This window comes from Pestalotiopsis fici (assembly GCF_000516985.1).
Source record: "Pestalotiopsis fici W106-1 unplaced genomic scaffold PFICI_Scf_1, whole genome shotgun sequence".
Taxonomy (NCBI): domain Eukaryota; kingdom Fungi; phylum Ascomycota; class Sordariomycetes; order Amphisphaeriales; family Sporocadaceae; genus Pestalotiopsis; species Pestalotiopsis fici.
The window spans coordinates 1,949,990-1,977,062 of NW_006917091.1; the positions used below are offsets into that span (position 1 = coordinate 1,949,990).

At 49.1% G+C, this 27,073-nt stretch overlaps 5 protein-coding genes across 5 annotated transcripts; 3 read left to right on the top strand and 2 right to left on the bottom strand.

Annotated features, from left to right (window-relative positions):
- Positions 1–509: 509 nt before the first annotated feature.
- On the top strand, positions 510–1,151 carry PFICI_00602 (uncharacterized protein; the record flags this gene model as incomplete). Its single annotated transcript, XM_007829183.1, has 2 exons — positions 510–581; positions 738–1,151. 2 exons carry the CDS (start codon positions 510–512, stop codon positions 1,149–1,151), a joined length of 486 nt encoding a protein of 161 aa, XP_007827374.1.
- A 15,892-nt stretch (positions 1,152–17,043) lies between these two features.
- Positions 17,044–17,829, bottom strand: PFICI_00603 (uncharacterized protein; the record flags this gene model as incomplete). The annotated part of the gene is made up of 1 exon (XM_007829184.1): positions 17,044–17,829. One exon carries the CDS (start codon positions 17,827–17,829, stop codon positions 17,044–17,046), a length of 786 nt encoding a protein of 261 aa, XP_007827375.1.
- Positions 17,830–18,397: 568 nt separating this feature from the next.
- On the top strand, positions 18,398–19,453 carry PFICI_00604 (uncharacterized protein; the record flags this gene model as incomplete). The annotated part of the gene is made up of 2 exons (XM_007829185.1): positions 18,398–18,961; positions 19,010–19,453. The coding sequence occupies 2 exons, from the start codon at positions 18,398–18,400 to the stop codon at positions 19,451–19,453; spliced, it is 1,008 nt and encodes a 335-aa protein (XP_007827376.1).
- A 605-nt stretch (positions 19,454–20,058) lies between these two features.
- Positions 20,059–20,860, bottom strand: PFICI_00605 (uncharacterized protein; the record flags this gene model as incomplete). Its single annotated transcript, XM_007829186.1, has 3 exons — positions 20,059–20,520; positions 20,606–20,689; positions 20,828–20,860. The coding sequence occupies 3 exons, from the start codon at positions 20,858–20,860 to the stop codon at positions 20,059–20,061; spliced, it is 579 nt and encodes a 192-aa protein (XP_007827377.1).
- A 2,179-nt stretch (positions 20,861–23,039) lies between these two features.
- PFICI_00606 (DNA-directed RNA polymerase II subunit rpb7) lies at positions 23,040–23,776 on the top strand (the record flags this gene model as incomplete). The annotated part of the gene is made up of 4 exons (XM_007829187.1): positions 23,040–23,288; positions 23,350–23,430; positions 23,491–23,660; positions 23,764–23,776. The coding sequence occupies 4 exons, from the start codon at positions 23,040–23,042 to the stop codon at positions 23,774–23,776; spliced, it is 513 nt and encodes a 170-aa protein (XP_007827378.1).
- Between the last annotated feature and the right edge of the window lie 3,297 nt (positions 23,777–27,073).

Sequence of the window (27,073 nt, forward strand, 5' to 3'; positions counted from 1 at the left end):
AACGTCCGAGCGACACGAGCGAGTGTAAATGAGATGAGGGGATCTCAATTCCCAGCGTCTAGGCGCTCGGCTTGTAATTGGCTGATTTGCCAACCACCGAGGCTTCTCGCGGGTTGTTAGAGGTGCAAATTGGGGAAAGCGAGACACTGTCAATGCAACCGTCTCTCCGCTTTCCCCCAAAGCAGCTACATTGACGCACTTGCAACCATAGCTATCCATCGAGCTACCTATCTTACCCCAATGTATGCTTGCTACCTTAGAGCTGTGTTGTGTATGGTTGAGGTAGGGGAGCAAAAGGGTAGGAGGGAATGTGAATGCACCTGAGGACCTGTCTGGCCTCGAGTGGCACCAACAAGAGCCTATTTTCAGCCCTCCCACGTGCTGCCGTTTTCAGCTTCCCGTCCCATCTACAACACGTTTTGTTTTTGCCGAGAAACCTCTCTGTACGGCTTCTACTCGTAGACCTATCATCTTCCCTAGAGTCAATCACATTCTTTACCAAGAACATCATGAAGATTCAACTTCTCTTCACCACCATCGTCGCCCTAGTCGCCGCACAGGACGGGCTACCGGATTGCGCAGTAAGTGTTTCCCCGCTGTCGCCTCTGAGCTACCTCCTTCTCTCCAGCAAAGAGACAGCCAAAAAAAAAAAAAAAAAACTCACTTCAGTACTAGCAATCGTGGATGAATGAATGACTGACATGACCCTTGACCTGTAGAAAAACTGTGTAACTCAGTTCACCACTGGTGACAATATCGGCGGCTGTCCCCAGATAAATGCCCAGTGCATATGTTCTCAGCAGAGCTTCATCAGCGGCATTTCATGCTGTCTTGCCGACGTCTGCAGCGAGGCTGACCAGCAGGCTGCCGTCGACTACGCAGTCAAATTCTGTGGCAGCTTTGGCGTGACCGTACCCAGCGCCGTCTCTTGCACGTCGACGGCCACGTCGACGGCGGCGTCGTCCACGGGCAGCTCAACAGGATCCGCCACCGGAGCTGGGAGCATCACTACTGCTACCACCGGCACGGCGGCTTCTGCTTCGGCAACGGCAGCATCAACGTCTAGCCAGAATGCTGGTTCGTCAAGCGGGTCGTCGGGAAGTGCAGGCATTTTGGGTGGCCTTGCCGCTGCCATGCTTGCTCTTCTGTAGATTTGAGGGAGCCAGAAAATGAAGCTGGGGATGTGAAAAATCCACATGAGTAATCAAAGTATCAGACCGGCTGGCCATGAAGAACACTTGTAGGGAACTGTGATATCACACAAACCAAGAATGAGACCGAATCTTGCCTCGAACTGGGTCGAATGGCAAAGCTAGACTCACAGATGACAACATGATGAACAAGATGTTGCCGGGTGATCAAGACGCTGGGTGTCCTTTGTGAGCGTTCAGGTGGTGCAAGTCAACAATGAGGCTGTCTTGATTAGCCCCCCCCCCCCACATACCCAAATAGGAGATATAAGAGAAAGGGTTCTTTTGCCAGGTCGAGTCAGACTCTTTTCTCCATGTTTCCTGCTACACCATTTGTCCAAGGCTTTCTAGAAATCCAGACATGAGAGATTTCGAATCATCATAGCTGCTCCAAGTTGCCAGTGCTAGACACGTTACTCAAATTAGGAACAGGGTGTCACTAGCCATGGAGCGACTGATGACATTCCAAAAAGGGGTCACATGTTGTACGTGGCTGTATGGCCTCATGATGCCCAAAAGTGATTGCAGTCATTTAATATCAACTCGATCTCAGGCACCAATCTTGGCTTTCGGGGGCTCTTTGAGATCGTCAGAGAGGTTTTTTCCAAGTCCATATTTAGTACATGAATGCCAATATAGCATCCAAGGCTAGTATGTATTCGCCGACCAAGTGGACGGGTTCATTGAGAAAGGGTGATTGGATAGGTTACGGTGGCAGGAGTTGCTAGGGCTGGTAATGAGAGAACAATCTACATGGCTATCCCCCGTTTGGAAGAAGCATGGCAAGCCCAATTGAACGAACCCGTGGCTCTATGCCTTTACAGGTTGTGATGAGCCCTGGAGGGACGACTTGAGCGGGTCCTCGTTTTCGTATAATTTACGAGAGGCAGTACGTGCGGGCAGTAATCAATAGAGAAACATGGGACCGGAGCCGGTTCCGTCTGTCCACTCGGGCCACATAGTCTAGCATGTCCGTGATGCGGGAAACTCATTATTTTGGCGTCCGCGCGGTCGGGATTTGAGGAACATTCCTTCAGGGGCGTGTCTTTCTTCCTTCTTTTCTTCTCTTCTCCAAATCCCGCGGTCCCAGTCATGCCCGCACCAGCGATTACCCAGATCGGGACAGTTCGGTACGCTCAGACGTTTGCTGCAGATCCCAGATGGTGCCCAACACTGGGGGGCAGGAAGAAGAGGTGGGCAATAATGGTAACAAGTCGATTTTCATGGCCCAAACGTCTGATTTTGCGCTCAGACAGTAGGCGAACCCATTTTCCATGTCTCTAGCGTGCATGGCACAAAAAGGCCAGGCGGAGCTGGGAAAGTCAGTACCTCTGCCGGTTATCGACGTCTTGGGTGGACTCTTTGCGTAAAGATATCAATTGTATTCACGAATCATGAATAATGTGGATATCATTCCCAGGGTCTCCCCGCCATTCTTTGATGTTACGCATCATCGTGGGTTGGGGTTGTATAGCAGAGTAGATCCGACGTCTCTCCATTGGCTGCCACTTGGCTGGGCTTTGTTGTGAATTTCCTCTTCATAGTCATCATGACATTCCCCGTTTGCGTGAGGACAATCTAGGTTACGTACATGTTGGAATGTGGAACACCAAAAAAAGGAAGAAAAAAACCCGAGTTGAGCACCGACTTGTGGGTAAGCAAAATCGTTTGGTCAAAGTGCTTTCCTAACGCATAGTACAATGCTTAGAGCAGAATTCTCAGCGTCAGATATTCCTAATGTAGCTGGACCATGTCGACTCGCGTTTCCTCTCGAGACGCGCGCCAGCTTTAGTGGAAATCGAAACTGCACTTGTAATATTATTGCCTACGTCAAGTTTTAATAAACGCCGGCCATGATGGGAATCCCTCCGGGTAGCCTGAGTAGATAATGATCACAGAGTCATTAGTACATGTTCCAGAAGTACGCAGAGGGAATTAGGGCAGAAGAGGTTATTCCATGAAGAGCACGCCCGTGCCCATGCCGCTCAACTCGCCTAGTAGTTGGCTCTAGATTTGCACCATGCTATGAGACACAACATACCCTCGTTTGGTGATCGACTATTTTCCCATGCCGCTAAGGCTGCCAAGCTTTTCTTAGAGCCCGTCCGTTTTGCGTCTAAGTGATTCGGCCCTGTTTTTCTTTCTTTCTTCCCCCTTCTAGGTAATGTAGGTAGGTTTGGTAAATAAGGGCCTCGTCAGCCAAAAAAAAAGTTTTAGTATTAGGTATTCTGTGTGTGTGATCGCTGAGCCGGCGCGCCTTGCTAAGCTTCGTCTGTGGGCACGTCGAGTCAATGCGTACATCAGTCAGCGATTTGGCAGCAACGGCAGTTGTGCAAATGCCGCGAATTTTCTTTCTTTCTTCCTGAATCACAAAGAGAGAAAGAGAGAGAGAGAGAGTGTGTGTGTGTATGGGAGAGTGTCATAAGTACTAGGTAGCTAGTTGGGTAAGGGACAAAGTGTCGGAGGATACATGTATCGTTCAAACCTATAACCTTTTTGAGACAGAGACATGCTTCCATGTAACTCGTGTCGTTGGATCTAAATCATGATCCAAGGCTGGATCCGAATTAAACACTTCAGTGGACAAAACGCCCATCGTCTGTCTTCTTGGACGTTGGATGCGTATTGTTGAATGACAGATGCCGATCCGTGTATAGTGAGAACAGACAAATGCATCGGAAAACAACCGGAACAATCACTGCCCCTGGCATCTTGGCTAAACAAGATAGTCAGGACCTAGCTAGCATTTAGTTTTTCAGTATGATCCTCTTTGGCCAAGTACATGTCGTGCCTCTTCCTCTCCTGCTTTGCACTAAAAGCGGGAGGAAACGAGGCGGCGAGTCGGGTGTGCCTGTGGAGGGTGGAGGAGGCGGGCTCATGGGATTTTAGTCTGTCATGATTAGTGCCGATTCGCACGTGGCGAAGGGGGGGTTGAATTCCGGAGGCTGTCCACCGAAACCCTCTTCTCTCATGCAACTTGTCGGCGCTTTCTCTCCATCGTCATGAAGCCGTTCATTTCTACCTAAAATCTTAGTCTTCTCCCCTAAACACCGTCTCGTGGCCAACAAGCGTTCCCAAGCGCATGGTGCCCCGATATTGCTTCTTTTACTGAGGTGGGTAAAGCAATGACAAGCACGTGTGTTTATACGCTAGGTAATTATATCCGAACACGACTGAATGGGCTCCATAAATGACCGAATCATTCATACCGCACTTGCCTCTCGGAACTGTGATCCTGTTCCCGACGACGATAAAAAGAGATCGGGAGTGAGCTATTTTAGTAGTACTCATGTCTCTGTCAGTGCTGGAGATAAAGTAGACAGGACGATGGAGAGAGACAAACACAGAGGATCAAGAGGGGGCGAGGCTCTGGACCTGGATGGAACCTTGCTGCAGAGGGGTGGGGTTGCAGTCTATACTCCTATGTACACTTGTTGCTACTGTATCATGGCGAAAGACAAAACACATTGCATTCGGCTCAGGGCAGCCACAGGCTCAGCCAACCATGATTGATGTACGGATCCGAATCGGGCGAGGCGATAGACGAGATCATGCTATAATTGCGGAATGGACGCGCAGGCGGCATGGACGCAGCACTAGAGTATGCACTCAAACACACTGCGTACATACAAGGATAGGTAGGTAGCAGGCAGGCAGGCAGGCAGGCAGGCAGGTAGGTGGACAGCCACAACATAACGCCGGGCTGGGCTGGCTACAAGTATATTATGTGTGTGTAACTATGCCAGCCTGGCAGGTAGAGAGATGAGGAGGAGGAGGGGCAGGAGGGGCGTGGCCAATAGATAGGTCGATAGTATTTCGACCACGTACACAAATATATTGCTCCGTGGCGATGGAGATATTGTTATGTCATGAGACTTGGCGTTTTTGGACCTCCTGTTAGTCGATTGCCCATAATATACAACTTCAAAAACATCCTGGGCATGTATAATACGTGGGTATGTATTACGGAAGCATGGACAGCACATACCAGCCAGGCGGGAGCGGAGATGGGGGTTCCGCCGGCCGCAGTACATACCTACATGATCATCACCTTGATCATTGATCAGCCAACTACCATGTAGAAGGGACTAACAAGAAGCCGGGATGGTTATCTGAGGAGTACAAGCTATCTAGAAGAAAGAATTGATAGAACCGCCATGGTATACACCCATCACGACACTACAAATATCTGGTCTTTCTCGGCCTTGACTCAAACCTCTTGGTTGTGGGATGGGACAGGCTATAATCTAGCGTCACCAATGGGCCGGAAGCTGCCGATGCGAAAGTCTACTGCTCTGTGTCTCGAGAATTACATACTGAGGCGGCGGAAAAGGCCGCCGAGATGGCCGTGATCTCATTGTCGGGCGTCGCAGCAAAAAACGACCGACAGGCGGGACGACAACACACACACGAACACAACGTGTAGATAAAGATATATGCGGAAGGAGAGTGGGGGCACACACCTACACGTATTCCGCACTCCGTAGCCGAAGCCATTCATGGGTTGGTTGTTTGGCACTTTGTTTCCGTAGCGGTTTTGTACATGGAAATTTGACTGATAGGCCGCTGTCGGTGTTAACAAGAATACCTAGTAATATAAACATGCAGTCATCGTCTCCCGTCAAAGGTTGCATTGTGAGTTTTTTTTTTTTGGGGGGGGGGGGGGGGGGGGGGGAGGGGGCTTGTAATCGACATGGAGTGTCCCCAAAATCTTGGCTAGTGAGGCAGGGTAAGATATTAAGTTTCTCTCCCGCCTTTCGCAGTCTGGGGTTTGCCGAGGGGACGGACCTGGTGGTAAGTGTTTTATCGTTAAACTCGTCCTCATTGCGATTATTCACATCACTAGATGTACCCGCTATTCAAGCAATAGAGACGGTATTATCAGGACCGCACTGATGACCGTTTTCAGCTTTGTGCTCTAGAGGTTAATCAGGAAATTGAACGAAAAGGGCCTAGTATCATCTGTGCACGCCGTCTATTATATCAGCTTCTGTTATATTATGTGTTGCAGATCTAGCCCTCCCGAGGGACTCAAATCACATCATCCTTGCCTCATTCCAGGATAATGGATTAAGCTCCGAGCGATGTCGCGTCGCTAAGTTCTGATACCTGTGCGAGGGCAAAGGTGAGGTGAATAGCTTTGCCGAGACCGAATCAGCCCCGACATAGAATACTGTTGCGAGTTATTGCTGGCCAACGCTTGGAAGGCGTTGAACTCGAAACAATTACTCGGATCTATATGTATTAGCAATGCTGAGAACGCATGAGGCGCAAGTCGCCATCTATAGCCAGGAAAATTTGAGGGGAAGAAAAAAAAAAAACCCCCCCATGATGTCTATTCTTACTGGCGGCGCGGCGCTTACCCATAGTCCGCCTCGGTATAAATCATGAACAAGTAATAGTTGGCATTCAGCAAGCGTATATGATATCAATCAAGCTTACTGATGACAGAGAAGGACAAAAGAGGAGTGGAGATATATCATAAGTGCAGACTCGTGACCTATATCGGACTGTCAAGTCAATTTGCAACGTTATGCGATCACTGTGAAGCACTTGCACCTCCATATTAGAAAAAAAAAAAAAAAAAAAAAAAAGAGAGAGAGAGAGAGAGAGATCGGACTGTGCTCCCGTTCCTGTCAGTGTGTGAAGCCTCCCCCACACACGCCTGCGTCCGTACATGGTACATACACAGTAGACCACAAAGAGAGTTTGGGGTTGTCTGGAGGGTGCCGAGAATCATTGATCCCTGAGCCCCGGGCTCGCATGGATCACGGAGCATGGTATGTACATATATGTACGTACATGGGAGGGGGGAATGGAGCCATGGAACCGCATGGCATGAGCTTGATGACAAGCTCTCACACCCGCAACCATATTTACTACATAGTACATACCTTGACCAGTGACCACCGTCCATGGTCATCTTTACCTAAACTAGGCCAGGTTCCTTGGCCGAAGGAGCCGACCGGCACGATGTATGTCCGCCCTGGCCCTGTCCTGGCCCTGCTCTGCCCTGCGAACGTCAGCGTTTGGACCTGGCATGGCGCCGCCGAGATGCTTTGCACGTCAGCTTCGGCAGCAGTGGATACATGGTATAACAGCATTAAGATATTCTTCTTATAGGTCTCTGGGATGCCGTTTAGCCACCGAAGGGGGGGGGAGAGCAATATGTCACAGGTAGCTCTTGGGCGTCTCCAGAGCACACAGCGGCCCAATCATGAAGGAGCATCTGCGAAGATATCAGTCGGACAAGCTTGCAAGAGGTAGTAGTCAGTGTGGTCAGTTGACAAAATGTTCAGAATCGAGGATAACGGTATGATTATGTCCCAAATTAATGACATGGCGGTGCTGGCATATGTGCATACGAGCATACATGCATAGGACGGCCTGTTTTGTTACGAATGGTTTGCAACAGACGATGCAAGAGGACGCAAAAAGAAACAAGAATTAACTTATTAGGGGGGAAAAATAAGTCGGAAGTCAAGATGGGGAATTGATTGTTTTATGAAAATACTAGTAATTAAGATTTCATGCCTTTTAACTCAGCAAGACGGCTAATAGAAACAAGAAGGGAGCGAGAAAGAAAGGAAGAAAAGTCTATCAAGCTGCGCACGTGCATTCTGTGCCTGCGATACACATTATAGTCACGAATCAAACGTCCGAGTGTCTGAGGTCTGAGGGTCAGGGTCAATGTTCTTTTTTAGTTGGAGTGTGTGGCCAGAGTCTTGGGAGCGTTCCAGGTCCTGTCTTGGATTCCTTACATAGCGATGTCATTTCTATCTTTCTTTTTTTTTTTTTACTTTTTTTTTTGCCCTCACCTACCCAGGCTATGAGGGATTCCGGCAGAAAGACAGCGGAAAGAACAATTAGTGGCATATTGGGCGCACTTCAATTACACCTGCATCGTCAAAGTTTTCTTTTTTGAGAAATGAGGGGCATTCCTTTGTATCCTGTGTTCAATGCTCTTTTTTTTCCCCTCCTGCTCACGAGCATTATTACGTAGTGGGTATTATATCTTCCCTAATGATTCCTCATGGTAATCCCAACTTGCCAAGTAGGAAGAAAGCATAATTGATTAAAGGAATATAGACGGAGGAAAAGAGTTATCTGGTTTGTATGGTCTCAATACCACTACACTCTGTGCTGCTACACTACATTCCACTACTGTGCTCCCTGCTCTGCTGTGCGGAGCAGTAAAGTAAAATTGTGGGCGGGCTCGCTTAAAGGCGCACAAGCACAAAGCACACAGCATTCATTGGCAGCAGCTGTGCTGTGTTTCTCCAGTATCTTGCCCCGCCAGCGACAGCCGATGAGCCTCTTTAACGTTACCCTACTCCACGTCTTTAGTACCTTGAGCCATGTGCGCGTAGCTAGGTAAGTATGTAGTACTCTGTAATACTTACTCTTTGACGAGGGGTCCCCTGGAGAAGGACTGGCGTTTCTCGTGTGACTATCAGACTTTAAACAGACCATGGCCGATACAGTGATTAAATTACAAGACAGCATGCGCCATGGATGACAATGGCGATCGGTTCATCATGTTTGTCCGCGATTGGACATCTCAAAGACTCACACACACACACATGGACCTTCGGTGGTGTACGGCAGCCAAGTCTGGGTATGTAGTAGTGTGCGCAGTATGGTGTAATGTACTATGTGGGCAGCGGTAGGTACGGTCAGTACCTGGGTAGAAAACAACCCCCCCAAAACATCTGCCAAGCCTCCGAGCCAAGGGGCGCATCGGACAGGTAAGGTCAAGGTAGATTTACCGTGCAGCTTGCTTGCGGACCACCTACCTTAATAACTGCTCAAGTATGTGTGAGTGTGTGTGAGATTGTAGATACCTAACGGGAGGCAGGGTAGCAGAGAATAAGGTGGAATAGGTGTTGAGGTAGAGCAAGTACATAGTAGTTGGGCATTCTGTAGTGTACCGTGTAGCCGTGCGTCTGCCCTCGACCTGTGCGGACAGTGCCCGGGTTCATGTCTCTTTTCTCTGTGCGGTGTTTCAATCTCTTCTTGATTCAGATCACTACTTGCCCAGCTATGTCATGTGGGTGGTATGTACGTAGGTAGAGAGGTAGGTCAGAATACAATCGATCGAGGGGCGAGCACGTCAAGCACGTCAAGCAAGCAGACAAGCAAGGAACCAACCGACCGACCGACCGACCGACCGAATTGCCAACCTTGACGGCTAGGTGTGGTACGGGATACATATCATGGACCTACCTTTTTTGCTCTCGCGCTGCCGTCGCTGCATAGGTGGACGACCCGACCTCAGGCATGTACGCCGTCCTTGTCCGTCCCGGTGACAGGCGCGGCACTATAACCATATGTCAGCCCTTACCGAGACACCTCAGGTAGTTTAGTAGTTGACCGTCTCTTTTTTCTTCTCTCTCTCTCTCTCTCTTTGTTCCATACTACTACTACCTACGAACCCGTTGGTTCTCCTGTCAATTTACGGGATACAACGGAACAGCCATGAGATCCACAAATATACTACCTACCTTGAGCTAGATAGGGAATGTACCTACTACTATTTACCTCGTCTACCACAGTACACTACAGTACCTAATGTATGAACGGTGTCCGCCCCACGTGCCTGGTCAGTGCCAATTGCTTGATTCACGCGCTTTGAACTCGTTCCTTTTTTTTTTTTTTTTTTTTTTTTTTACTTCTCTCAACTGCCTCAACGTCTGTCTATCTTCGCGTGGAAACAAAGCCGGTCGCTTTGGCTACCTACCTAGCCAGATCCTTGACTTTTCCTACTTCCATTGCCTCATTCTCTCTAATCTAATGGGTGATGTACATAGTGTAGTCTACAGGTAGGTATGTATTAGTTGAAGTATTCTTGAGTACTTCTTTTCCTTCTCGGTGCAGGCCCAGCCAAAATCTGCAGTCCCTTCTTGCCATGTACCTGACCTCCTCTACTACGTACACGATACTCCCCCCAATGTCCCCCTCCCCCGTCTCCCGATTCGCAATGGACAAAACCCTGGCCGTTTGCTGTGGGACATACTACTGTTGCAAGCGTTAATCTTTTGTCCTTCTTTCCTCTGCTCATCTTGACTTCCACTTTTCAAGCATACAGGTTGGCAGGGATAGATGGGTATCTGCTCATTCTCAGATGGCGACGCCCGCCATCATCACTGTCTTCTGACTCGCCCGCCGCCCAGTCCCGCCCCTTGTGCTTGCCTGCCCGCCCATTCATCCACCCATCCATCCATCTATCCACTCATTCATCGACTGATTGATTGAAGCCGACCCCCCGACTCGGTACTTACCAGGTATCATGGCACGACTAGTTAATCGATTGTCCACCACGTATCCCGTTCGTACCTTATTACACTACTTTTACCTACCACACACATACATACACACATATTACAGACATGACATGACGATAGATATACATGAAGCAAAGCAAAGCTTTTGAGCTTTTTTTTTTTCTTTGCATTGTACTAAGTAGAGTTCGCTGGCCGACAAGCCCCATTGTTCGTAACGGGCACCCTAATCTTGATACAAGCGTATTTCCGCCCCGACCGTTGATTGTGCTTTGCTCTCAGACAAGGATTCGAGCTTGTGCGTTTCTTAGTTTACCTTCTTCCCCATGTTCATGCTTGCTTGCTTGCGTGCTGCTCTGCTCTGTTTTATTCTCTTCACTTCTCAACCTCTTGTCTACTGACTTGTCTCTTTTTGGTATTTTTCCGTTCATTTTTTCCCCTTTCTCCCTGTCTTCTTCTTCTCCCCCTCCCTTCTTACCTTTCCTATGCCCCATACACTAGACGGCCTTTGCACTTACCCACCTGTGGACCCTGCCTGCGGCTTTAACAAAAAATTATATACTTCGGCACTACCCACGCAACTGGCTGGAGCTGCTCCCCGCCAAGCAAGTGTGTACATGCATCACAGAAACGACTCTAGGGTTGTCTGAAGGCTGAGGGGAGAGTGAGGAGAAAAGAAAGAAGAAAGGTCTCAAGACTTGAAGAATCTTTAATTTCTTTCTTTATTTTCCTGTTTCTTCATTGGCTCTGAATGTCTATAACACAACCTGTTGCCCTGCCGCGGATCAGGCCGACCCACAAACCCCCCCCCATACCTCACCTTTCTTATTGCTGCTCTGGTAAGGACAGGGAAGCGTTATACCTGTCATTGCTTTCCGGCCATAGCTTCTTACTTCAACCACGCACACGACGCAACCTCCCAAGATCTATAAGTTGGGCCCGGACCGCACCACCAAGGCCATTGCGCATGTTCAGACTGTTCAACTGTTGACTACTTTCCTAAACAACAACAACAACAACAACAACAACAATAACTGGTACTACATAACTCCTCCTTGACGACAAAAGGTGTCTCTCAAGTATACAGCTACTTCTGGTTGCCATCGTGTAGCACCTTGGTCTTGTACTGTATTCTCTATAGTATTGCTTCTGTTGACGTGGGTTATTATCCTCCTGAGATGATCCCTTGTTGGTGCCTCGAGCCAAAAGCTAATTGGAAATCCACAGCAGCAAGAACAACAACTCCATCATCTTATACACATATTTACAGCACATAATTCTACAAAGTAGTTGTGCAGTACTCACTACTACTACTACTATTACTACCAATTCGCACAAGCAGGCAGACATTTCCGTCTGCTGTCAAAAATGTGCGACTTTACAAAGAACTACTACATTTACACATCGTGCGTCGACCCCGGCACGCATTTCTTTAGGACTTCGGTAGACGGCAGTCGCAAGCACTCTTGTCCCAAAGGACCACACGAGCGATATATTGTTCTCCCTGGCCAATGTCCACTTTGTGGATGACCCTCCGTCCAAAGCCGCCCTCCTCAGGCATGTCGAAAACGGACCTTTGTCTTCGATGAGGTGAATTGCGGGTGGCTGTCGTCCCCAGCCGATGGCAGCCTACCGACGCATTCATACATCGACGCTTTCTGGAGGATGCTCACCCAAGGGCCGTTCTCTGACGATGTGCGCAAATCATGGCGGCAGCCTGCGAATCCGGGGATGACACTATCCCTGACATGCGAATGGGGCAGCAGGGACGGGGAAGAATCGAACGAACCAGGAAGCGTGACGATTTATCGGCATTTCCTGGGCCAGGTATAACAGCATTGACTTAGCGGCATTTTTTTTTTCCTTAATCCCGCGGTTTCTTGCCCCTTTTCTTTTCTTTCTCTATTTTACTGTTATGATTTTGGCAAGGCGCAAAGGGGGTCCGAAAAAAACCGGCAATGATTAATTCGCGGGAATTACCACATTGGTTTAGCATTTTGTAGGAAGTTCGTTCAGGGACGTTAGGATAGTCTGGATGGATGGATGGATGGATGGGAGGCACTGGACGCCAATCCTCGATTGTCATCTTTTTTTTTTTTTTGTTCCATAGCACCACACCACAGGGGGAAGTTTGCCACACGCACTGAAGGAACGGTCCTTTTAGCAAGGGCGAATGGATAGGCTACGAGTAACCGGTATTCTTTCTGGTGAGCAAGAGCTGCACTATTCAATATTACAGACGTGATATACCACACACCATTTCTTGAATTCAGGTCCGCGTGATGTCTGGTCAGGAGGGATAGACGGTGCTAGTTGAACCAGCGAGTACCCAGGTAAACCACATAACCCAGCTTGTCTCTCGAAGCAGCGGACAAATTGACGCACCCAGAGGTTAGGGATCATCATTGAATCGTCTGTCTGGCCGGGCTCTCTGCAGCGAATCGTGAGCAACGTCCTTGGTCCACTAGCTGCGACCGCTTCCGCTTCCAGGCAAGGGATGGGTGATAACAGGCCGCTGCGGAGCAACTTTTTGCATCGCCAGGTCTGCCTTTGCCGCTTTCCATGGCACTTGTGTGCGTCTCTTCGTATGTGTGTGGCTATAGCAAAGCGACGCTATAGCTATGGCGCAACGTGTCTTGCCAATGACCCGGAGAGGGTGTTTAACCTCATAGACAGCGAGGGGCCGAATGCTGCAGGTCTAGTTCTGGTGCCCAATCTAAACAAGTCACATTCGTGGCACATCTGATCCATCCGATGTCGCGAGCTGGTATGCGATCATCTTACCTCCGAGCGAGAGATACGGGCAAAGTTGCCGAGATGGCCCACGATACGTTCAAGGCTCTTCGCGTCATCCTCACGTCCGCTCAGCGTCACCTCCGCTGGAGAGGAGCCAACATGATCTCGACCCCTCACCTGCTGGCAGGTCTCAAGGTCTCGACCCAAAAGATAGATAAGGAGGGCTATTAGACGCAGCCGAGAGGAGAGAGAAGCTTTTCCGGATGATGCCTACTGTGATAGACATACCAGGCAAGGGTCCAGACCAGACAACCCAGAAAGAGAGATACCTCGTAGTAGTTTGAAGGAGGGGGTGTCTTAACCCCCTCCCTCTCCACTGAAGCAAAGGCGTGGCATAGTCGTGGCATAGTCGATCGCGCCGGCGCCATCTCCTCTTTGATTTGCCTGCATGTATTCGTCCCAAGTTTTCACAAGACCGGCGCCGCAGGCGCGGAGAGCATTGCAAAAAGCCCAAAGTAGCCCCACCCATCCGAGGTTGTGAGTCGCCGTCTTGATTCTCTTTCTCGCATCAGGTAGTCAAGATGTTTTGATGTCTGCGGGCAGGTAATATTGCGCGCATCGTTGTGTGTCATGGTCCCACGTACCTCGATCCTCGCTGCAAAGCATTGCGGGAGGCTGTGTCATCGTCCATCCGCATCTGCGCGGCATCCATGCATCAAGAGCCACGCGAGGTCGTAGTGGATGGGATCTGCGGGCGCAGGGCAGGCGGTGACTTGGTAGACGGGCACTCAAACGAATATCACGGCCCACGCGTCGTGGAGGGCGCGGGGGAAGTCTGTGGGAGACTGCAGCGGGCGACATGAAGAAGATGATTTGTCTGGTCTTTTTTTCATCTCAGACGGTGGCAGGGCGACTTGATCGTCTGTGCGTAAGAGCCGCATTGTTTTGTTGCTTCCGTTTCGAGTTCCTCAAGAAATGAATGGATCGCTTCACTGCCCCGAGGCGGTAGCTGCTCTGCGGTCTTTTTCTTTCCCTTGCACCCTCTACCCACTTCCCTCCCAATGTAGGCGAGGTGATTTCCTACCTATCTACATGGGACATATAATTCTGGTGGTCCGTGTAAGATTCCCGCATATGTGGCCCAGTCGTGCGCCCTACAAGGTCTTTTTTTTTTTTTTTTTTTTCCCCAGTTTGCTTGCTGTGCTTGATGATCGGACGACGGGTTGATGTCTGGGAGTTTCCATAAGGTTGTCCTGTCTAGGTACCCTGGCACAGCTATCCGCTGTAGAGCTAGCTTACCATGACACATGGAGAGCGAGGATCAAATGGGCTAGCTGTGCCATAATGCTTACTTTGAAATCTGATGGTCTTCAGACCCAGCAGAATATAGTTAAAGAGCTCAGACCATGGCCCCATGAAGATAGATGCATGACGGGAAAAACAAGAACAAAAATAAAGAAAAGAAACTTGCCACAAGCTTGACAATGGAGTGTCATTAGATCCAAGCAGCTATGTGCTGCCAATGTTTGATGGTGACCATGTATGTATGTATGTACTCTGTATGCACATTGCGGCTTTCCCCCCTACTAACCTTTGAAGGAAACCCGAGCGTCAAGTACGGAATAGACGTACCCGCCTGTCAGCAAAAAGCCTTGAGTATCCTCGCTTTGTTCGTTCTGCAAAATTTCCCTCGTCTATGCAGCGGCGTTTTAATATGAAAAAAAAAAAAAAAAAGAAAGCGACATAGGAGCCAGCCATGGCCTGCCGCGCGACCGGTAAAGGTTAGGAGCAGACCAAGCGAGAATGTGCGCTGGTCAGAGAGGCAATCGGCATGCAGCCGGTGAATGGGGACCGTGGCTGGGGATGGACCTGGGGCGGCGCTCTGCTGCGTCTATTCCTTCAGCCTTGAAGCACGTCTCGATCGATAGACGCGCTGCTCGCCGGGTCAGATCTAGAAGAAGCGACACGACCGGCTGGTGGAGAGCACAGAAAGGTACACAGTCAGCTGTCATTGCGGATCTGCTCGGGGTTTAGATCGAAGCAAGGCAGGAGAGGGAGAAAATGGAGAGAGAGACTCCCCTGAAGACCCTGTGTTGATTTCAGAGTTGTGTCAAGAAGAGGTTGAAACGAGAGCATCGAACCCCCCAAGAAAGAAGTGGCCAATCGCGGGGAATGGCCGCCTGTCCCCCGGGAAGCACATTAGAGGGGTCCGTGCCGTTGTATGCATGCTTGAACGTACATAGCTGAGGTACGTATATACATAGAGACTTACATCATTCCACTGCAACGGCAGCGATCTTGCTTTTCTTTTCAGCCAATCTTCATTGAAGGCTGTAGGCTTGGCCAATGACAATAATTCTGGCATTGATTCTTTATTCTTCTCTGCTTTTTCAGCTAGGCTTGCGGCTGTTGCGGCTGGAAAAACGTCAATGATACTTTCCCCTTTTTTTTTTTTTTTTTTTTTTTTTTAAATCTACCATGGCCACATTACGGGTCTCCAGACTGGCCAAGTGTTACATTTGGTGTCCATGGCATAGATATGCAGCCTTTGTAAGTGCCAGCATTGACTCAATGCATGTCTAAGAATCAAGTACAGAGTATTGTTGTTGGATGCCAAAATTGCACGAGCTGAAAACAGCGAATCCACAAAAAAAGTATACCATCAAAGTTTCGAAGAGGCAAGTTGTACAAAGGTAAAGCAGCCTCTCTCGCCCCAATGTCTTGCGCAACAACTATGTGTTGGCATCGGGTCCATGATGCCGGACGACAAGAAATAAATAGTGCCAATTACGATATCAATGTAATCGCTTATTTGGAAAGAGACTTTGTCAGCTGCACGAGTACAAATCTGTCTACCCGTATACCAAGGCAAGTCATTTTCCTTGGCCAGACCTACTAGATGGAAAAGGTAGGACTTGACGGTACCTACATAGGCAAAAGACAGCAGGCTCTAGCCATGATGTCACATAGTAACCTGAGCCATCTCTTTACTCAGTAATCCAATGATGCGGTAATAATGCTTGGTGGGCAAGGTCAAAGGTTCTGTCTACATTGCAACCTCGGTTGAGGCTATTTACGGTCATTCTGCATAATGAGAGAAAATGATGAGTATCATGGCTGCCAATCACCATTAAACGTGCTCTCAATGATCTTTGCATATGCAGCGCTCAAGTCGCCTCTTTTATAGGTGCACAGAAGTTTTTTATCATCGCATACTGCGGTTAACCTTTTTAAAGTCACTTTGTTCACGTCAGAAACCAAAGTTTTGAGGGAGAAAAAATCCTCAGGACTTGATTTGGCGTTTGAATATGAAATCACCATCATGTTACTGAAGAACGGCAACTGGAAAATGGTCAGCAAAATTCACGACGTAGAAGTTTGTGAGCTCTCGGCCATGAATTTGGCCTACCGCGTGTTGATGTAAGTTCAACGATCAATTTTGAACCAAAACAGACGACGGGCCAATACCCGCTTACGAAGGCCTCATGACAAATCCATCGTGAATTATATTACCATTAAATTCGCGAGGTTCGTTTTTCGAAAGGACATATGTCGTAAGAGGGAGTACAGGAATTTACTTGCCAACTTTATCAAAATTTGCCATGCCCGTCAATCCAAATCTATTTTGATTTTTCTTGTTAAAGCAATTTTTTTTTTTCTTGCGGTGCGCATCTATACAGGTTGTTCTTACCTTGCAAAGCATTGATGACTTGGCCGCACAAAGAATATGGAAAATTCACTGACACCACCTGGAGAATAATGCACGCATGACTCTGTAAAATGACGATTCCAAAGGATAGGGATATTGGGAAAGGAGGCTTGTCACTTGACGCATCTTACCCTTCTACCCAGGATTCATCCATAAAGTCAGGGGACGTACCTCCAAGACGCCTCGTGGCTGCGATCCGTGATGGGTGACCATCATCGATTCCTCGATTCAAGATATCATCCCAATCTCGGAAAGAGGGCTCTTTCTTCCACACTCGCGGAAACTCCAGCGCTGGTGATCGACCAACGAGATCGTTCAGCCATGTCTCGATAACCGAATCAATCTCACCACTATCCATCACATCTACTTTGTGATGCCTCATAAAATCAACGTCGTTGTTGCCTTTGGCCCATGATCCATCTCCCCAATGCAAATAGTCTGACTCACCTATGTCATACTCGCCACCGCCGGCCGCCTGGTCAGATACCACGTGCTTAGCGGCGGTCTGCCTCTTTGGACGCCGCGATGATTCATTTTTTGGACCCAAGGAAAAATACCCCGAGTCGCCAGTGGGTGCCCGGGTGCGGGATCCAACGTCGACGTTGTCTTCGGCCTCGGAGCACACCTCCACCTTGGAAATCTGCACCGCTTCCTTCATCTTGCTGTGTTCTGCCCATGAACTCTCGTCGGCGGATTTCCTACCGCCAGACAAACGTCTCACGTCATGTCGCGAGGCTGGGTAGGCCAGCACTGGGGCGGGAATCAGCACGTATTCGTAGCGTACTGGGTACGCCTGAACCTCGGCTTCATCATGACCACACGCGCACCTCGCGAGCTGACGCCTTATCCGCTGAGCATCTCGCTCGGCCCTTGGCGACGACTTTCGGAAAAGCCGCCGAATACTGTCAAACATGACTCAAACCGTACTTTAACGTGCTGTTGTGTTTAGTATTCTGTTCGTTGCATCTAGACCACTTCAAAGGCCTTCAGTGACTTGGTCCTCGGATTCCAGAACAGATTTAGCGTGGTTGCGGCTGAAGAGGCAGGTTATATAGCCTCGCTTAAGAATCTTTGTCTCCTTGAATTGTACTTGTTTGTCATGGGTGCTCAAAGAAACATGATTCAATGAATCCCCCTTCGGTCACTCCGGGCCTGGAACGAAGCAATTTCAAGAAGGGAAAATTCGTTAAAAACGTATCTCATTGTTCACAGAGAGACAAAATTGTTTGACAAGATTGTTTGTAGTAGAACAAAACATTGTTAGTCCAATGTGAACCATTCTCTTGTTTGTGACAATGAGCAGAAAGTCCCTATATATCTAGCATCCCTGACCGAGTTTCGGGTGGCTGCATGTATAAGACTAATTCCAGAAAAGAAAGTACCATCTATTATTTCTAAGCTGTAGATCAGCAAAGCGCAAGGTTATCTAGGTCTTGGGCTCTATCGTACCTATCAGAACCACAACGACAAAGAACCAAAAGATGTGCATTGAGCTCAAGATAACATATGCCTGTGGGCACTACGAGGAGCAGCTCACTTGGTGTCCCAGTCTTCAAAAGAAGAAATCTTCACGCCGTAACAAGTTCCTTGGCTCCTACAAGGGTATGAAGCACTGCGGAGCTGTACGTCGAGAGAGGCCAGCGTCTCACCGCAACTGTGACAATTGCTTGGTCAAAACTGACGGCTTGCTCAGCCAGCGAGTAGGCAATGGAGCCAGCCTTGTTCACCGGCCCCTTGTTGATGAGAGCTTCCGACAGGAGCGGCTCTGTGCGGCCAGAGAATCACTAAGAGAGGCTCAAAAGGGCACTCTGAAGCCCAAAGGCTACGGGCACCATGTGAATATTTCTTCGCAGACTTCTGTCTGGGTTCCTGATTACTATCACCATCCTCGGACGGTAACAGCGACGGCAAATTATGCCCGGGCAAGTGCTCCGGCGCCGCCAGTGGCGCCTCCGAGAGCACCCTCCAGAGCTGAAAGATCCCGGAGTTTTTCCCAAGGTAGGCCCTTCGCGTCTCGCGCCACTTCGGGTCAGTCCAGCAGAAATGTAAGTAGTAGGGTTCAGACGTCTACGGGGCGACTCATGAAAGGACAGAAAGAAGGCAGCAGCCAAATCGCAGGGGTCTCGGACGGGTCCCCAAGATCAATTCGGAAGCCAGCGAAGCCACTTCCGACTTGGAAGGCTCAGAGTCTGCGGCATACTGGCAGGCTTCCTCAACGCGATCAGGGATATGACCATGAAGATTCGCTGCCTGTGAGAGGTCGACCGTTTCCCACAAGTGTCGCATCACGACAACTGCCAAGACCCATATTCGAGACGTATCTGCAAGCACACAAGGAAGTCGAGAGATTGCATGCCCTAAACCAGCGCCCGCTGCCCAATTCTTCGCGAAAAACGCCACAGGCCACGACAAAGCAGACATTGCTCGCGTCGCTCGGCTTGGGATCAAGCCACCACGCCGGCGGGGAAGCGGATTCGGATGTGTCATTTGCTTGTGAAGCCGCTCGCAGAATTGAAGCTAGAGCCGCAAGGCGTTGAATCAACGTAGAAGACGCAGAGTAAGGTTTGTTTGTTCTCAGGTGAAGTATATATCTCGTCGTGGTCTGTGGATATGAAGGTGAGCAGGCTTGTTGGACATGTCACCAGTATATAATTGCCGTACTGTACACACAGGGAGGAAAGAGAAAGAATTTGGTCAAAATAATTCGTGATATTCCCGTGATGCACTTCTCATCTACCTGCCTCCAGGAGTATGAGATGAACTGAGCAACCCCTTCTTTGCAGTCCTTGCATGCTGGAAATAATGTATTGTCGATTGCAATGGGAAAAAATAGTATAAAGTCAAATTTATGGGTATCATGAGTAACCAAAATAACACGATGCGTCCTGCTCTATATCTTCGAGATGGCATACTCCTACAACAGGTCAGTCTCTCACTTTGATGAATCCCTAGCCTCTTGCCTTACAAGTTCTTTGCACTCGTCATGCCTTGGCCATGTGAGCTCCAACTTCCACCTCATAAGCCATCACCAGCTTTCGGCGCCATGCCTCGCTTTTCCGTGTCCTCTATTTTAGGGCACTGCGCTTTTCAATATATCATCTCGCGCAAAGCAGCTCAAGGGAGCTTGTGTGGGACACGCCATCTACTGGGCTTTCCCGTTCTTCAGCGCCTTTTGTGCTCTGAATTTGGCAATTTCAACCTGCACGGCCTTGTCAACCCGGCTCTGGAGCTCGCGACGGTATCCGAATTTGAAGAGAAGCTCAAGCCAGACGAAGAGGGGAGCCAGGAACAAAGCCTGCACGATATTGTCCAACAAGGCAGGAGCGCGACCCTCGAAAACTCCATGCCCGACGAACTGAAGCAACCAGCTGATTATGTGTGTCGCAATGGCAATCTGATTAGTCTGGGTTGGGTTCTCGAGCAGGGCCTTGTTGGCAAAGGCTGTTGCGCCCAGGCAGAGTGCACCGAGAGCAGTTCCAGCCACGGGTTCGAGTAATATGTAGAGAATCGCATACGCCAGAGCAGCAATGGTGCCAAGGTTCAGGTCGAGGTACGGGACCGTCAGGGCATCTGGAAGCGGGATGAGAGTACCGGTATTGGCTGCCTGGAAAAAGATGTATGCTCAGCACTGGATGGGAGCGGCGGCGGCTTTCGATATGCCCCTCATTCGATGTAGGCGGACAACTTACCATGCAAAAGCCCGAGATCAGAATCAGAGGCACACATGTCATGTGAATTGCGACATTGAGGGCATTGTGGTGATATGCGCCGTACTGGATTTGGGTGCTGTGTCAGCAGTCGCAGCAGCTACAAAAAAGATCGGGACATTATACAGCTTCGGACACGTGCAGACTAGTAGACAAGGCAAGACAAGACAAGACGAGGAAGCGAGCATGAGGCCAGCAACTTACAAAGGTGAGCTGCTTTTCCAAGTTTAGAGACATGGTGTAGAAAGTGAAGGCCGGAGCGCAGCAGCGGGGAGAAAGAGTCGAGTTTCAAGACGAATGAAGAGGTGTATGCAGCAGCCTTTCGGCGGAAGCAGAGGGAGAGGGAACGGATAGGTGGTGGGTTGGTAAATGCAGGCAAGGTAATGTGATTAGGTCGGCAGGCAGGTCGATGAATACAAGGTCGAAAGGAATAGGTGTGCGGTGAGGTTTATCTCTGCTGGCCGCATCCAATAAGTTGCGGTGCGATTGCGGTTGCTAAAGCAGAGCTGCTTTTGCATGCCGCCGTGGCGTTCCGCTGTCCGTCGCTAAACTTTTTAGGTGACCATCTTACTTACTTTTACGTAGCATCATGGCCAGGTTGGGGCACTGAGCAGCGTTTTTCGGCTGTCTTCCCCGGGGGGGGGGATGGTTTCCAACGGTTCGTGGTGGGGAATCAGCAGACAATAGCAGCCTCATATCAAATCCGACCCGTCCCATGGATCCTTGGTGTACGGATCTACTAGGTTAGGTAGGTATTCATTGATGTATGCGTGCTCCAGTTGTGGCCAGATGACTGTGCCAATAAAATCATCTTTCATACAAGCTCTTGAAGATATTTCCGGGAGAAGAAATAAACTGTCTCTGACGAAGAGAAGAGGACATTCAAAGTAAAGGGCTCATTACTTCAAGAACTACGATATATTGTCGTCAAAACTTTTGATACAACCTAGCTATCCATGTACCTACATTAGTAGTAGTAATGTATTGCGTAAACCACGGTCGCTCTGCTAACTACGAGCAGCCCCCGTGTTGATTGAGGCGCCGGATTCAGTCACTCCTGACCTTCCTTCGGCATCCGAACCCTCGGCAACTGCTATGGCTGAATAGTTTTTGCACATGTCGCTGAGCATCGCAACATTAATGATGCTATTTTCCCTGCGGTCCTAGATGGCTGCTCTTGTGACTATTGAAGTTTACACCAGATAATTTACTACAGAGTACCAGTGAACCATGGTGATATATATCTTACTTATAAGGTGACTTGAGTATCAAAATAGACGGGGAATCCTTCGGGCATTGTAACCAACAACCAATTCCGCAAGGCACCTACCTATGAAGATGGTGATCCTGTGCATACACCTAACTTTTAGACTATGCTACCTTATCAAGTACGTAGGTAGCAGGCCTTGGGCAGGTACATTTGGCAACATCCGCCTTATTAAGTGCTTGACTCAAAGTCATGAGGTATCAATGGTCGCCATGTGAGGACTGTTGAGCAGCAGCTTCTCCTTGCATATCAAGGCAAAGAATACTTTATAAACACTTGGAATCAAGGTATTTACAAGAAGGTGCAATTGCTAAATTCTAGGTAAGCAGGTTCTAGCCCGCAGATTAGCCGGCTAGCTCGATTGAGCCTTGAATATTGGTGGGGTGATCAATGGGCACACAGGCGCTTTGACCATATACATACTACATTACAGGCACCCGACTCGCCTCGCCCTCCAGGTTTCGGACAGAGAAACGTGCGAGTGGTGAGGCTCTAGTTCAGCCTGGTCGCGTTCAGCTAACCCAAGTGTAATGTACGTACCGACCGACCAACCAACCAACCATACCTACCTACTCTTTGCATTCCCATCGCTCATCAATCATTTTATCACCAAAACGCTTTCCATCCATTTCTTGCGCAACTGCTTGGGGACGAGTCGCGTAAACCAACGAGCATCAACCCGACAACCCCTTGGTCGGCAGTCAATTTCTTGGTGCTTTTCCGACTCCCTTGTCCGTTAATTTTCTAGCATCTTGTGTGCCCGCCCTCATTGTCTTTTGTCGCCAACATTTCTAGATGATACCCATAGTTCGCTGAGCGCCAGGTGCTCTTTTCTTTGTCGACCGACTGCGCGATTCGCAGATCAACGCACACTTGCCCATCAATCACAACACTGCAAGGAATAGGTGCCCGGCCATCACTTCACCGTTCAACCGACTTTGCATCCCTGTTCAACCGGCTAGACTCGAGCGAGCTCCCCTCGTCCCCGACGTCGCATTTCCATCACTCGCTCGCTCATCGACAGAAGCAGGAGGAGGCGCCAGACTCGACCCCGACAAACATTTTGACCTCCTAAACAGAACCAACACCGTTCACCGTGCCGCTCGCGTACATTGCGCAGAAACCAACGCCAACCCATATACTCACACCATGTTCTTCCTCTATACCCTCGAGCGGCGCGTGACGCTGCATCCGTCCTACTTTGGCAAGAACATGCATGAGCTTGTCACGGGCAAGTTGCTGAATGACGTCGAGGGTACCTGTACCGGAAGCTACTATATTATTACCATCATGGACACCTTTGACATCTCCGAAGGCCGGATTCTGCCAGGTAGTGGGCTTGCCGAGTTCACTGTGAGGTACAAGGCGGTTGTTTGGCGACCCTTCAAGGGTGAGACGGTATGAAGACAGTCTGATCGGTCTCGGGTTGAAGGAACTTCTTTGACTGACCAACCCTCAGATCGATGCTATCGTTGTCTCTGTGAACCAGCATGGCTTCTTCGCCGAAGCTGGTCCTCTAAGGATCTTTGTTAGCTCGCATGTAAGCGAAACCATGGTTCGTGGTCTTGGGATTACATCAAGACTGACGCAGCCTTTCTAGTTGATTCCAAGCGATACAAAGTGGGACCCCAATGCTACGCCCCCCGAGTTCACCAACGGCGACGACTTGCACATCAGGGTGGGAACGCACGTGCGTGTCAAGCTGTTGGGTACCCGAGCTGAGGTCGGCGAGCTGTGGGCCATTGGCAGTATCAAGGAAGACTATCTCGGGTACGTTGAGCTTTGCGCAATCCTTCTTGATTTATGGCCTTTTCCTCATCCTCTCCTTCCCCACTCGAAAAGGTATGATCTGTTGATTGACATGTGCGTGTAGGGCTCTGGAGTAAGACGTCCACGCAATTGATGCATTGCTTTCCGTCCGCACCTGAGCCGCAAGATGTCATGACGTCCATATCCGTATTCCAAGCCACGGTCGGGTAATGACCGGGCAAGGCTGGTGGAATACGATGCGAGGGAAGATACCTAGACAAGCGTGCAGGTCTACAAAACAGGGGCCGCTTATACGCTGTTCTTCCGTATCCAAGGTAAAGACCATTTGTGCAGTGCAAGAAGTCTCGCTGCTATGAAACAAATTGGGCAAAATGATCAAAAAGCAACCGAGATGGTCTGCCAAACTGTCTCCCGTGGATCCGATGTGTTTGTGTCACAAGCCGGTCCGTCTGTTGGTGTGGCTAATATTTACATCTACCGCTCTGGATCGTAAGAAAACTCTTTTTTTGGAGCAGGCTAAGGGGGTTGCCTGACCAAGTCTACACTGCATTTCAAACATTTTCACATCTGCTTGCAAGCCACGTCGATGTTGCCGCATAGTTTTAGCGGCGGCTCCGGCGTGTGCCGAAATAGTTGCAACCCGATATACCAAGCTGTCTAGACGGCAATCTAATGATAAACGAGGATTGATAAAACAGCCTTGTTCTTTTTGGGAAATGAATGATTGGGCAGATCAAGGTACTCAAGATGTACTCGATGGTTTGACACAAACTCAAACGTCACAGCTTGCTCCCCTATGGACCATTCATCAGTAATGTGCTGTGTATGTTACTTCTCTCCAGAGACGGTACTCAAATTTCTCGGGAGTACCAACCAAGGCCGAGGCACTATTCCTCGTCACCACCTTAGGTGATGGTATGTATACCTCAAAGATACATACAGACAGTGTCTGATCGGCATCGCAAATGCGGCACGGTCGACGAGAACTTGACGCTTTGACCGGCCCGTACATTTCGGATCGGGAATTCTGATGTTCTTGCCGCCTTAATGGCACCAACACTTTAAATACAGGTACTAAGCCATCGGTGATTGGACAACGTGCCACTGGGCAGCTGAGTCGGCTGCGGCAGCTCGCGTGTGTGTCCAATTAAACTGCAGACTGAATTGTGTGGGAGTGTGTGTTGGATGTTTGTTCTGCTCGCCCGCGTCTGCGCCTATCAAAACCTCCAGCCAAAACTCCAGCCGCGTTAGGCGAATCTCATGTGCGCCAAGAAACTGAATGCATCCATGTTTGTAACATGACATTGTAGCATTTGAGCCATGCCTTGGCAGTCCGTCGGAGTCTTTTTTTTTTTTTTCTCCCTTCCCCTGGCTAATCGCCAAGTTTTGCAGATTGCACATGGCCCTCTCTTGAACCTGGATGAATGTGAATGGATCTTCTTGCAAACATGCCGTAGATGACAAGTACGTTACAGACAACGCTCCAACATCCATTGGCTGATTTGCGGAATACGGGCCGCAGATGATGGCCCCTCAGCTGAGCCATTTACTTTGCAAAGCTGGCATCGACTCTTCGAATCATGCATCACAGGGAATTAAGTCATACCACGAAAGCTAGTTGTATGGCTGTCTGTTCTTGGCACTATACCGCGCTGTGTCTGGTGCCAAATATGTCTGAGTTGATGGACGTCCGACTGAATGACATGAAAATGATCCCCCGATGTGGAAAATCCGCAGCGATGATATCGCCTCAATTTGTTGTTGAGTCAAGACAGTAGGTACTTGGGGAGGCAGCTTTTTACTCTTCGGTTTCTACCAACCCACGGCTCGGTTCTGTGTCAAATTACATGGTTTTTCATCACCTTGGTGTTATTCCCAAACTTGTGTGGGCAGTAAGAAAAGATACATGGATTCAAGCTCCTCCACGGATGAGAGGTGCTATTTTTGATTATCCCAATAGGATCACCATCTGCGTTCGGTGCTTAGCCGAGTCAGCGGGTTGCTGGCAAGACCAGGACAGAAGGATTGCTAGCAAACAAAAGAACCATGCAGCGATATGGGGCTGCTAGAAAGTACAATCACACAACGAGTGAAGTATATCATGCTTGCTCTTCTACTGTGTCATGTGTGGTTGACATATCTACCAATGGCCCACGAAAGAAACATCGTGCCTACATGAGAATACTTACATGATATGATGGCGGGTACATGAGAAGGGTTGGGAGGGGGAAAGCGACTAGGCAAAGAGGTCCGATGAGGCACGATGGATCAGACCGCTATGGACGCCAATATTCCTACCCAGGAACTTCCCTGGAATATACACAGTATATTATCATGAACGCGGCAGGCAGGCAGATAAGTAGGTAGGCAGGGGTTGCAATAGGGCATCTCCACCTTGTTGCATGGACCCATAGGAAACATCTCAACTTCTCACCGGCTGGTCCTTGTCCCTGAAACCACCTCCTCGCATGCACGTGCTGCTCCTATCTCGCCTTGCAGATGCCACATCCGTCGACGAGATTCTGCCCCAATGCAGCTCATTGTGGTGGCATAACGGTACGTCCTGTTCAAGGCCGGGCTTGTAGCACCGGCCTCGGGAGCGTTCGTCAGCATTTGTTCCCTTGAAATCTACCGTGAGGATTATTACGGTTGCATAAAGAATTCGCCAGTTGCTGATGACATTGCTGAAGATTACAGTCTCGACGTTATGCTCTTTGGAGGCCGCAAACATAGTACTCAAATGCACAGCTTTGGTCCAGTGGCATTGGTAAGCTGTCGGATCGGTAAACCTTTGCCTATGAGAGACGCTGGCATCAATGGGCAGCCCGCTCTCGAGGGAATTCAGACTCACCACCAATCAAAGCCCAAAAAAAAGAAAAAGAAAAAGTCCAAGCAGATGGATACCTGCAGGCTGAGAATATTGTGTCACATTTGTTGTGTAACAACTAAATCCACTAGCCAGGTAACGTACATAACTGATGCAATATGAACCATCTGCACGGTACCCAATCAGATTCACTGCTCGGGGATTTTATACCTTATTAGTCTTGGACATAACTGAACCCTCAACACAACCGTTGGCCACAGTCAACATCAATCTGCCTTGTTTCTGCCCATGTGAAATCAGCAACAGGCAACAGACACGTGTGTTTTTTATAGCGTTTTTCTTTGGTAAATTACAAAGTCCACTGTCTTTGGCGATACCAGTTCGATTTTTGTTCTGAATAGATAGCAGTACCAAACTGCAAGGTATCGTCAAGTCAAAGCTAAGGTTGTGTTGGAATCTATGAATGAAATCATCACAAATCAGCCTTTCCAATGGATCCGTGCTTTGCCACTCATCAGCGGATGCATGAAGGCCAGTCCTTTACGCACAATCTGGGGGCAGAAATGATCTACAAGAATTGCACCTT